Raw genomic sequence first — 12,805 nt, 5'->3', positions numbered from 1 at the left:
AAAACTATACCAACTCACCTTATAATAAAACATTTCAAAACCAGTAATAAAGAGAAAATCTTAAAAGCAGTCAGAGAACTAAGACATGTTACATACAGAGGGACAAAGATAAGGATGACAGCAGATTTCTCAGTGGTAACAATGTCAGAGAGAAAACAGCAATATCTTTAAATACTGGAAGAAAAAAAATTGTCCCCTGGGAAATCTATATCTTTTGAAAATACATTTCAAAATTAAAAGATTTTATCAAACCACTGGAAATGGTAACTACATGAGTAATATAGTTTTTCTTATTATTTAATTCTGTTCCAAGGATAATTGTTTAATCAAAGATAATAGCAATGTATTGTGAGAGTTACGACTACATAAAATTAAAATATGTGCTAACTACAGCATAAAGGCTAAAAGAGAAAAATCTAAGTATATTAAGATTCTTCTACTCTGTTAAGTGCAGTAATTTAAATTGACTGTGACAGGTAAAAGATGCATACTCTAAGCTCCAACTACTTAAATAATAAAACCACTTACAGCAAAGGCATCAACAAAGCAGATAAAATTAGATTTAAAAAAAATATTCAGTTAATCCAAAGAAAGACAGAAAAAGAGGAAAAGGGGAACAAAGAACAGAGGAGATGAATGGAATAATTAAGATGATAACCTTAAACCTAACTATATCAATAATCACATCAGGGGTGCCTGCATGGCTCAGTCAATTAAGCAACTGACTCTTGATTTCAGCTCAGGTCATGATCTCACGTTCATGAGATCAAGGCCCGCATTGAGCTCCACACGCAGCATGGAGTCTGCTTGAGATTCTCTGTCTCTTCCTCTCCTTCTGCCCCTTCCCCCCACACACATTCACTCTCTCTCTCTCTCTCAAAATAAATAAATAAAATCTTAAAAAAAATAATCACATCAAATTTAAATGATACAAACATCCAAAGAAAAGGCAGAAATTCCAAGATTGGATAAGAAATCAAGAACCAATTATATGCTGCCTACAAAAGCACATTTTATTTTTTTTATTTATTTTTTTAAAGATTTTATTTATTTATTTATTTGAGAGAGAGAGAGAGAGCATGAGAGGGGGGAGGGTCAGAGGGAGAAGCAGACTCCCTGCTGAGCAGGGAGCCCGATGTGGGACTCGATTCCAGGACTCCAGGATCATGACCTGAGCCGAAGGCAGTCGCTTAACCAACTGAGGCACCCAGGCGCCCAGCACATTTTTTTTTTGAGATTTTATTTTTAACTAATCTCTATACCCAATGTGGGGCTCAAACGCACAACCCTGAGATCAAGTCACAAACTCCACTGACTGAGCCAGCCATGTGCCCCTACACAAACACACTTTAAATATAAAGACAGAAATAATGAAAAATCAACCACAAGAAAAAATATATAAAGAACATAAATACATGGAGGTTAAATAACATGCTACTAAACAATGAATGGGTCAACCAAGAAATCAAAGGGGAAATATAAAAAATACATGGAGACAAATGAAAATGAAAACACAATAGTCTAAAATCTTTGGGATACAGCAAAAGTTGCTCTAAGAGGGAAGTTTATAGCAATACAGGCTTACTTTGAGAAGAAAAATCTCAAATAAACAACTTTACACCTATAGGAGCTCAAAAAGGAAAACACAACTCAAAACCAGCAAAAGGAAGGAAATAATGAATATTAGAGCAGAAATAAATAAAATAGAAACTAAGAAACAAAACAAGACACAAAACAAAAACCCCAATAGAACAAATCAATGAACCAGAAGTGGGTTCTTTGAAAAGATAAACAAAATGATAAACTTTAATCAGACTCACCAAAAGAACAAAAAAAGGGAAGACTCAAATAAATAAAATCATAAATGAAAGAGGAGAAATAACAACTGATACCACTGAAATACAAAGGATTATAAGAAAATATTATGAAAAATTATATGCCAACAAATTGGACAACCTAGAAGAAATGGATAAATTCCTAGAAACATATAACCCACCAAAACTGAAGCAGGAAGAAATAAGAAAATTTGAACAGACTGATTACCAGCCATGAAATTCAACCAGTAATCAAAAACTCCCAACAAACAAAAGTTCAGAACCAGATGGCTTCACAGGCAAATTCTACCAAACATTTAAAGAAGAGTTAATACCAAGTATTCTCAAAGTATTCCAAAAGACAGAAGAAGGAAAACTTCCAAATTCATTCTATGAGACTATTACCTTGATACCAAAAGCAGATAAAGAAACCACAAAAAAAAAAAGAAGTATGGGCCAATAACTCTGATGAACATAGATGCAAGTCCTCAACAAAATATTAGCAAACTGAATCCAACAATACATTTAAAAAATCATTCACCACAATCAAGTGGGATTTATTCCTGGGATACAAAGATGATTCAATATTCACAAATCAATTAACATGATATGTCACATGAGTAAGAGAAAGGATAAAAAACATGATTGTTTCAATAGATGCAGAAAAAGTATTTGACAAAGTACAACATCCATTCATGATTAAAAAAAAAAAAAACCTTCCACATAGTAGGTTTAGAGGGAACATACCTCAACATAATAAAGGTCATCATCCTCAATAATAATAAAAAAAAAACAACTGAGAGCTTTTCTCCTAAAATCAGGAACAAGACAAGCATGTCCACTCTCACCACTTTATTCAACATAATACTGGAAGTCCTGGACATAATAATCAGATAAGAAAAAGAAGTAAAAGGCATCTAAACAGGTAAGGAAAAAATAAAAACTTTCACTATTTGTAGATAACATGACACTATATATGGAAAACCCTAAACTCCACCAAAAAACTATTAGAACTGATAAATGAATTCAGTAAGGTTGCGGGACACAAAATCAATGCATAGAAATCTGTTGCATTTCTATACACTAATAATGAAGTAGCAGAAAGAGAAATTAACATTTACAACAATCCTATTTACAGTTGCACCAAAAATAATAAGGGCACCTGGGTGGCTCAGTTGGTTAAGCATCTGACTCTTGCTTTCAGCTACAGACTTGTTCTCAGGGTCGTGTGTTCAACCCCGTGTTGAGCTTAAAGATAATGTAATAATAATAAAAATGTCCAGGAACTCAACCAAAGGGTGAAAGACTATAAAACATTGATGAAAGAAACTGAAGACAATACAAAGAAATGGAAAGATACTCCATTTCATGGATTGGAAGAACAAATATTGCTAAAATGTCTATACTACCCAAATCAATCTACAGATTTGATGTAGTCACTATCAAAATACCGACAGCATTTTTTATAGAACTAGAACAAATAACCCTAAAGTTTGTACATAATGACAAAAGACCTCAAATAGCCAAAGTCATCTTGAAAAAGAAGAACAAAACTGTAAGTATCACAATCCCAGATTTTAAGATCTACTACAAAATTATAGTAATTAAAACAGTATGGTACTGGCACAAAAAGATACATAGGTCAATAGAACAGAATAGGGAGCCCCAAAATAAACCCACAATTATATAGTCAATTAATTTTTGAGAAAGAAGCAAGGATGTGCAATGGGGAAAACAGAGTGTCTTCAATAAATGGTGTTGGAAAAACTGAACAGCTATATATAAATGAATGAAACTGGACCACTTTCTTATACCACACACAAAAATAAACTCAAAATGGATTAAAGACCTAAATGTGAGACATGAAACCATAAAATCGTAGAAGGGAGCACAGGCAGTACTTTTCTGACATCTGCCATAACATTTTTCTAGATATGTCTCCTAAGGCAAAAGAAACAAAAGTAAAAATAAACTTTTGGGACTGTATCAGAATAAAAAGCTTTAGCACAGTCAAGGAAACAATCAACAAAACTAAAAGACAACCTATTGAATGGGAGAAGATATTTGCAAATGATATCTCTAATAAAGGGTTAGTATCCAAAATTTATAAAGAACTTATACAACTCAACACACACACAAAAACAAATAATCCAATTAAAAAATGGTCAAAGACAGGAACAGACATTTCTCCAAAGAAGATGTACATGTGGCCAACAGATACATGAAAAGATGCTCAACATCATTTATCACCAGGGAAATGCAAATCAAAACCACAATCAGAATAGCTAAAATCAAAAACTCATGAAACAACCAGTGTTGGTTAGGATGTGGAGAAAAAAGGAACCTTCATGTGCTATTGGGGGGAATGTAAACTGGTATAGTCACTGTGGAAAAACGTATGGAGGTTTCTCAAAAACTTAAAAATAGAATTACCATATGATCCAGTAATTCCAATACTGGGTATTTTACCCAAAGAATATGTAAACACTAATTTGAAAAGATATATGCACCCCTATGTTTATTGCAGCTTTATTTACAATAGCCAAATTATGGAAGCAACCCAAGTGTCCATCAATTGATGAATGGATAAAGAAGTAGTATGTATATACAATGGAATATTACTCAGCCATAAAAAATAATGAAATCTTGCCATTTGCAACAACAAGGATGGATCTAGAGAGTATAATTCTAAGTGAAATAAGTCAGAGAAAGACAAATATCATATGATTTCACTCATATGTGGACTCTAAGAAACAAAACAAATGAACAAATTAACAAAGAGACAAATAAAAAAATGGATAGTTTAACTATAGAGAACAAACTGATGGGTTACCAGAGGGGAGGTAGTTGGAGGAATCAGTGAAATAAGTGACAGATTAAAGAGTACACTTATTATGATAAACACTGAGTAATGTATAGAATTATTGAATCACTATACTGTACACCTGAAGCTAATATAACACTATATGTTAACTATACTTGAATTTAAATAAATAAACAAAGAAACACACAGAAATAGATTAAAAGTACAAGAATGGAAAAAGGTTTACTATGCTAACATTAGTCAAAAGAAAGCAGCAGGGTCTATGCTAATAACAAATAATGTGGATTTTAGAGCAAAGAATAATACTAGAGTTAAGAAAGTCATTTCAAAATGACAGTGAGGTTGGGGTGTCTGAGTGGCTCAGTCAGCTAAACCTCTGACTCTTGATTTTGGCTCAGGTCATGATCTCAGGGTTGTGAGACAGAGACTTGCATCAGGTTCTGCACTGAGTGTGGAACCTGCTTAAAATTCTCTCTCTCTGCCCCTCCTCCACTACTCACACATGGCAGTCTCATGTGTGCTCTCTCTCTCTTTCAAAAAAAAAAAAAAAAAATGAAAGTGGGGTTAATCAATCAAGAGGCAACTTGGTGAAATGGAAAAATTCCTCCAAGGACACAAATTGTAATGAAATAAAGGAAAACCACAGAGCAATATCTCCTGTGAATATATGTACAAAAATCCTAAACAAAACTTAGTATTTGAATCCATCAATATAGTAAAAGCCTAAGACACCTTGTCCAAATGGAGTTTATTCCAGGAATATAGAGGTGGCTTAACATTCTAAATACATCAATCAATGCATTTCACCATATTAATCAACCTAAAAATAAAGATCACATGATCATCTCAATAGATTGAGAAAAAGCTAAGCATTCACTCCTGATATAAGCTCTCAGAAAACTGGAAATAGAAGGGAACTTCCTAAACCTAATAAAGGACAGCTGTGAAAAACCTATATGTAATATTATACCAAGAGTAAAAAAAAAAAAATTTATGTAAAGTACCAGAGAGTAAATATATTAAGCTTTGCATGCCATATATATTGTTACCTTCATCTTTGTTTTTATTTCGTTTTAAAGAACCCATTAAAAATGTAAAAAAATAAAAAATTCTTTGCTTTCAGACTGCACAAAAACAGGCCAGACTTGGCCTAGGGGCCATACTTCGCTGACTTCTGGTCTATAGGTCTATATAAAAAAAATCCAATGAAATCTGTGAAAATTCTTCTAAAACTAATAAGTGAACTTAGTAATTTTTCAGGACACAAGATCAATATACTCAGTTACATGTCCATATACTAGCAATAAATAATCATGAATTAAAATAACAATACCATTTATAATAGCATCAAAAAATATAAACTATCTAGGAATAAACCTGGCAGAAGACATGAAAGACCTCCACACTGAAAAACTACACAATATTCATGACAGAAATTAACAAAGATACAAATAATTGAAGAGATTATACTTTGTTAATGGATTAAAAGACTCAATATTGTTAAGACATAATTTTCACTGAATTGATCCATAGATTCAATATAATCCCAACAAAAATTCCAGATTTTTATTATAGAAATTGACAAACTGATCATAAAATTCATATGGAAATGGAAAGGACTTTTAATAGCCAAATCAACTCTGAAAAAAAATAACTGAAGGGCTAACACTATTTTTTTTAAAGATTTTTTCTTTTTTTTGAGAGAGAGAGAGCACGAGCTGGGAGGAGCAGCAGAGAGAGAGGGAGAATCAGACTCCCTACTGAGCAGGGACCCCAACACCGGGCTCAATCCCAGGACCCTGACATCATGACCTGAGCTGAAGGCACACACTTAACTGACTGAGCCACCCAGGCTCCCCAGAAGGGCTAACACTATTGTTTCCAAGAATTATTAATGCTAGAATAATCACAACAATCGATGTAAAGTTAAACAAATAGATCAGTGGAACAGAATGTGGAGTCCAGAAATAAACCTATACATGCTGGTCCACATATGTTCAACTAATTTTCCAAAAATGCACAAAGGCAATGCAGTGGAAAAAAAGGTTTTTTTTAAAATGATGCTGGTACTGTTTGTCATTCTAAGTAAACTTAGATCTATACAACACACAACCTATAATAATTAACTCAAAATGGATTATAAACCTAAATATAAAACCCAAAATTGTAAAACTGTTGGAAGAAAACACAGATGAAATCTTTGTGACCTTAAAATAGCCAGATTTTTTTTAGTTACCACAAAAAAAACATGACCCATTAAAGAACAAATTGATAAGATGGATTTCATTAAACTTTAAAATTAATGCTATTCAAAGACACTGGTAAGAGAATAAAAAGAACAGGCCATGGACAGGAAGAAAGTCTTTGTAAAGCTTATCTAATAAAGGGCTTATATAGAGAACATAGGATGAACTCTCACAATTCAATATTAGAAAAACTTAAAACTCAATTTTTTTAAGTGGACAAAAGAGTAATAAAGAAGACATGCAGATGGCAAATAAGCACATGAAAAAATGCTCAACATTATTAATCATTAGGGAAACACAAATTAAAACCACCATGAATGCCACTACACAATTAGAATGGCTAAAGACTGGCCAACACAAGCCCTGACAAGGAAGTGAAGCAACTAGAATTCTCAACACTGCTGGTAGAAATATAAAGTGTTACAACAACTTTGAAAAAACTGTGTGGAAGTTACTTGAAAAGTTAAATATGCATCTACCATATGATCTATTCATTCTTTTATCCAAGGAAACGTAGGTCCATGTAAATACTTATATATGAATGTTCAAAATGTGCATAGTAACTTTATTTGGAATACCCCAAATGTCCACCAACAAATGAATAGATAAATAAATTGCTGCATATTTTTTAAAGGAATACTACTCATGTTATTAATGGTTTCCTTTGTGTACTCTAGGTAATTAACACTTTTTTAAGTCTTCCACAGATAAAGAGATGGGGAAGAAAAGAGGCTTGTTAAAATGTATCAATTTATTTTATTGAAAAGCAGGCATAATAGCTGCCAAGTCTTATTGATACATCACCAAAAGAACTAGCAAGAACTATGGTATTGAACATAAAGCATATGTTTCCACTTGCAATTTAAATTTTATTCATTCTATTTACAAAATCAAGAGATAATGATAGTGTTTACAACAAAAACTTTGTGGCTGTCAACATGCATAATTACAATGGGTTCACATCTAATTTGTATTTTACAGAATATTTGAGAATATAACTGCCATGTGGATTAGGGACATCTTGTAAACAGTTTTAATGGTTTCTTTTACAAACAAAAGAAGCATAAAATTGGGACAAAAGTTGTTATTTTTCCTTTTAAATATTCATGAGTGAGTGACCAAAATAACTTGCATAAATTCATGCATAAAATTAGAGAAATTAATAGTCATTTGGCTAATCAATTATTCTCTTTTTTACAGAGGAAATTTTCCAAATAAGCCCCCTTACACTAAAGGAGTAGCCTGCTCTTTGTGTGCAGAAGAAGAAACTTGCAAAGAGAATCTCTGCCGTAAGCAAAAAGGAAAAAAAATAATCGTAACATTCTATTTGGAGAAGAGTTTCCATAAATTAATTTTAAAATTTGGATCCTCAAGTGCATAAGTAATTATTGACAATATTTGATTGCTACTATATGATGATATAAATCATTTGTCATAAATTATCATATTTAAACTCAGATGATCCCTCCCTTCTTCACTGATTATTTTTCCTCTCATGCTAAAGGACAGAAAGGAGTAAGGTATAACTGTGATCCAGTTTGCTACTATACTCAAAATATCTGTTCATTGAAATTTTTCTTATTTGTATTAGTTATTAGTTATTATTATTAGTTATTATCAAAATAGTGACTCATGCAGAAGTAATACATTAATCAATGTGCAAATTAATTATGATTTAAAGCAAATATGTTTCTCTTCCATTATCAGTCTTTTGGCTCTCAGAACAAAGATTTTTTTTAAACGATAAGTGCATAAATTCTTGATTGAAAAAGAATTTTCAGTGAAACAGTGAAGAGAGGAGATGATCTGAAAACTGTAAAAAAAAAAAAAAAAGAAGATTTGGTGCCATGAAAGAAGACAGACACAAAAATAATGTATATTAAATGATTTCTTTATATAAAGTTCAAATATCAAGCAAAACTAATCTACATTTGGAGTCAGGATAGTGGTTACCTTTAGAGAGCAAAGAGGAGTTAATTAAACAGAAGAGGATACCAGAAGGACTTTCTAGACCCATAGGTCTATGTTTACCTACATGTGTTCACTTTGTAATAATTCATCAATCTTTCCATTTATGAGGCATACATACTTTCATATTGATATTATACTTCAGTTAAACAATGAATTAGAAGTATCGTCCCTCTAATTTTAAATTTCATTCAAAGCAGTTTAAAAAATAAATCCAAGGGTGCCTGGGTGGCTCAGCTGTTAAGCGTCTGCCTTTGGCTCAGGTCATGATCCCAGGGTCCTGGGATTGAGCCCCGCATCGGGCTCCCTGCTAGGCCAGAAGCCTGCTTCTCCCTCTCTCCCTCCCCCTGCTTGTGTTCCCTCTGTCGCTGTGTCTCTCTCTGTCAAATAAAATCTTTAAATAAATAAATAAATAAATCCATTGTATATCTCCTATTTGCAAACTAATGTTTTCTAGTTAAAGGGACATAACGATAACAATGATACGCTTTTTTTTTTAACTTCCCCTTCCTGCCCAGTATCCAACCAGTTTCTTGCCTGAGCTAGTAATCTCCCACCTCTCCTCCTCCAAATTGTTTTACAGAAAGAAAATCCAGGCCAAATCCTTTTCTTAAAAATTCCTCAATTGCTTCTTACTCCAATTAAAGAAAAATATGACTCTATTCCAAGGCCAGTAAGTCCAGTTATGATCAATCTGTCCCTTGCTTTTCTCCCCTACCATTTTTGTTGCTGTTGTTATTCTCCCTTTGATACACTAAGTGCCATGATTACCAGCCTCAAATATTCCAACCTCTTTCTGAAATCTCCAGCATCTGGATCACCTGTGGGTCTGTTTCTAGTTTCAAGATTGTTTTGTTTTCTCTTGGTTTCGGTAACATACTCTGTTTCTTGGTGTGGTGAATTATCTTTAAAGATGGCCACTAATAATTCCTCCCCTCCTTTGCACATAAGCCACTCCTCCCAAAAAAGTGGACACTATTTCTCCTCCTCTTCAATGAGGCCTTGATATTGTGCCAGTTCTGGGCCTACCCTTTAGAAGAAACTTGGCAGCTTCTGCTTTTGCTATGTTGGAAGCCTCCCAGATTTCAATTCCACACTTTCCTGCTGGAGAGGTCACATGGAGAAAGGCCCTGGAACAGGAGAGGTCTTCTTTCTGTTGCAACCCTAACTGAGCTCCAGCTAAATGCAACTACGTCATTGAGTCCTGATGACACTACACAGAGCAGAGTAATTGTCTTGTAGAGCCAGCCAATCCAGATAATTGTAAGAAATAATAATAAATTATTGTTTTAAGCCATTGTTCTGGAAGTTTGCGTCATAGCAGTACACAGCCAAAACACTTGGTGTATGCCTAATTAGTTTCTATTAAACATCTAACAACACGTGTAAAACAAAAATGCAGACAGTTCTACATTTTCCTCTGCTGAACAGTTAGAGTCAAGGTTGTTTACCTTAATCTAAACTCAGCTTAGTCAACACTGGGTTAGAATTTATGTAAGGCTTGTTCACCTCTGTTTGTCTCTGCTCTAAGGGCACAGACTTCCAGGGCTTTCCACTGAGAGATTGCTGTTTACTGTTGCCTTTCCCCAATAGGTTCTTAATTCTAATCCGTATTATTTTAGCATTCTGAAATTACTGAAAAATCTGCTTTGTTTTCCAGAAGGTTTCAGCCTAGGATTTTAGCCTCCTGTTCCTCATAGCTTCAAAATTAAACAAATACTTTGAGTACAGAATGGCCATCTCTTGGACTCATTCCTCCACCTTTACCTTTCACCAGGATCTTAAACTGCTCAATTCTCCTATTTTCTCCCTCTGGTCCTACAAGGCCAACAAAAGCTCCGATGGTTTCTGTTTCCCCAAAATCAGCCTCTACCTGGGCAAAGCCGAGATTTTCAGCCCTAGACCTGGGCCCAAGATGAACAAATGGCTCCAGGGGAAAAAAAGACAGCTTTCATAACATCAGTCCATTCTCTGTGGATCTCCTGCTCTGAAATCTTGACCTTCCAGTCGTTGTTGCTTTAGCAAATCTCTGAGATTCTTAAACATTGTTTTATTGTACTTTATCTGGATTTTCTAGTTTTACTTAATGAGGACTTTTCTGCCATGAGTTTCTCCATCCCAAGATTCAAGCAGTTATTGACAATGGGTTTCCAAGAAAGCACCACACAAGCTGCAAAGGCTACAATAAGTTTTGCTACCTGGCAGGAGGTGTTCTCCCAACTTGTTTCTTTTCTAAATTGTTCAGAAATCACTTGGCTCTTCCTCAACTTTTGCTCTTGCAAATTAACCTTAGGATAACCTTATCAATTCCACAGGAGACCTTGGAATTACATTGAATTTATAAATAAATTTGGAAAGAATTAACATCTTTGGGGCGCCTGGGTGGCTCAGTCAGTTAAGTGTCTGCCTTTGGCTCAGGTCATGATCTCAGGGTTCTGGGATCAAGCTCCACGTTAGATTCCCTGCTCAGCGGTGAGTCTGCTTCTCCCTCTCCTCCCGGCTCCTGCTCTCTCTCATTATCTCTGTCTCTGTCTCTTCTCTCTCTCCAATAAATAAACAAACAAATAAATAAATATTAACATCTTTGCTCTGGTATGTTCCACTTATTTAAGTCCTATGACTTCTGATTTGTGTCTTCTCTCTTTTATGTTGATTAGTGTTTATATAAAGCCAATTTTTAGTTTTGTTGACTTCCTTTTTGAGAGATGGGAGCAGATTAATAATAGACTTTCTCCCCTTACTTTTCTGTAAGGAAACTTTATTTTTTCCTGAAAACTATTATATCCAAAGCCTAGAATTATGTTCAATACATAGTACACACTCAAAAAGTGAATAAATGAATGAAAGAAATTAAAATTTTGATTTCCTAACCAACTGCAGGATGTTGTTAAATAGAGGGAAAAAATTTGATGAGGGAAAGACACAGAGCAAAATTTGGAGCCAAAGCCACATCAGAAGTGAATGAGATATTTTTTTTTTAAAGATTTTATTTATTTATTTGAGAGAGAGAGAGAATGAGAGATAGCATGAGAGGGAAGAGGGTCAGAGGGAGAAGCAGACTCCCCACCGAGCAGGGAGCCCGATGTGGGACTCGATCCCGGGACTCCAGGATCATGACCTGAGCCGAAGGCAGTCGCTTAACTGACTGAGCCACCCAGACGCCTGTGAATGAGATATTTAATGGAGGGCTCTGGGAACCAAAACGTCAACATGAAGGAATTACATTCTCTTTCAGGGAATTTAAATGGGCATGGCAGAGTGCCACAAGTAAAGTCAACTACTTTACATAGTTTTGTCAATTGTAGTCTTTTTTGCCGTCAACGTGAAAGCTGCTCTAGAAATATCTGTTGACATGACTTTGTTGGCAGAAGGCATCATATAGATTTTTAAGCACTGAGGGATTTGTGGAGGAAGCTTTCATTTTCTTAAGTTAAACTAAGTTTAAAGCCAAACTAAGTTTCCTAAGTTTATCACCTTAGTTAAAAAACCAGAAAGGCAAGTGAATGCCTTTTTTTTCTTAAGATTTTATTTATTTATTTGAGAGATAGTGAATGAGAGAGAGTATGAGAGGGATGAGGGGCAGAGGGAGAAGCCGACTCCCCGCCGAGCAGGGAGCCCGATGTGGAACTCGATCCCGGGACTCCAGGATCATGACCTGAGCCAAAGACAGTCACTCAACCAACTGAGCCACCCAGGCACCTGCAAGTGAATGCCTTTAATTCTGTAATTTTTTGTCTACCTTAGGTAATAAAGAATGTGATAAACTGGAAAGTACGTATCAAACTATTTCAATATTGATTCAATTACTTCCTCCCCTTGAAACTAAATGGAGCTTTTAACTGTTGTGTTTTATTGACAGAATATCCAGATTGGAATCCATAGGGGAAGGCACCTCAGCAGATATCATGTAATCCATTGTGCCTAGTTCCTGTTCTTCTGAGACTATTTTAATT

At 34.6% G+C, this 12,805-nt stretch overlaps 1 protein-coding gene across 1 annotated transcript in view; it reads left to right on the top strand.

Moving 5' to 3' along the window:
• The window catches only part of GLIPR1L1 (GLIPR1 like 1), a 35,795-nt gene extending 22,992 nt beyond the window's left edge, over positions 1 to 12,803 (top strand). Inside the window, 2 exon segments of the mRNA XM_035729138.1 lie at positions 8,085 to 8,173; positions 12,712 to 12,803. Coding sequence (XP_035585031.1) covers positions 8,085 to 8,173; positions 12,712 to 12,803 — 181 coding nt within the window.
• The last annotated feature ends 2 nt before the right edge of the window (positions 12,804 to 12,805 follow it).

The sequence above is a fragment of the Zalophus californianus genome, chromosome 9 (genome assembly GCF_009762305.2).
Source record: "Zalophus californianus isolate mZalCal1 chromosome 9, mZalCal1.pri.v2, whole genome shotgun sequence".
Lineage (NCBI taxonomy): Eukaryota > Metazoa > Chordata > Mammalia > Carnivora > Otariidae > Zalophus > Zalophus californianus.
Note: the sequence above shows the minus strand (reverse complement) of the source record. Positions and strands in the feature narration are given on the sequence as shown.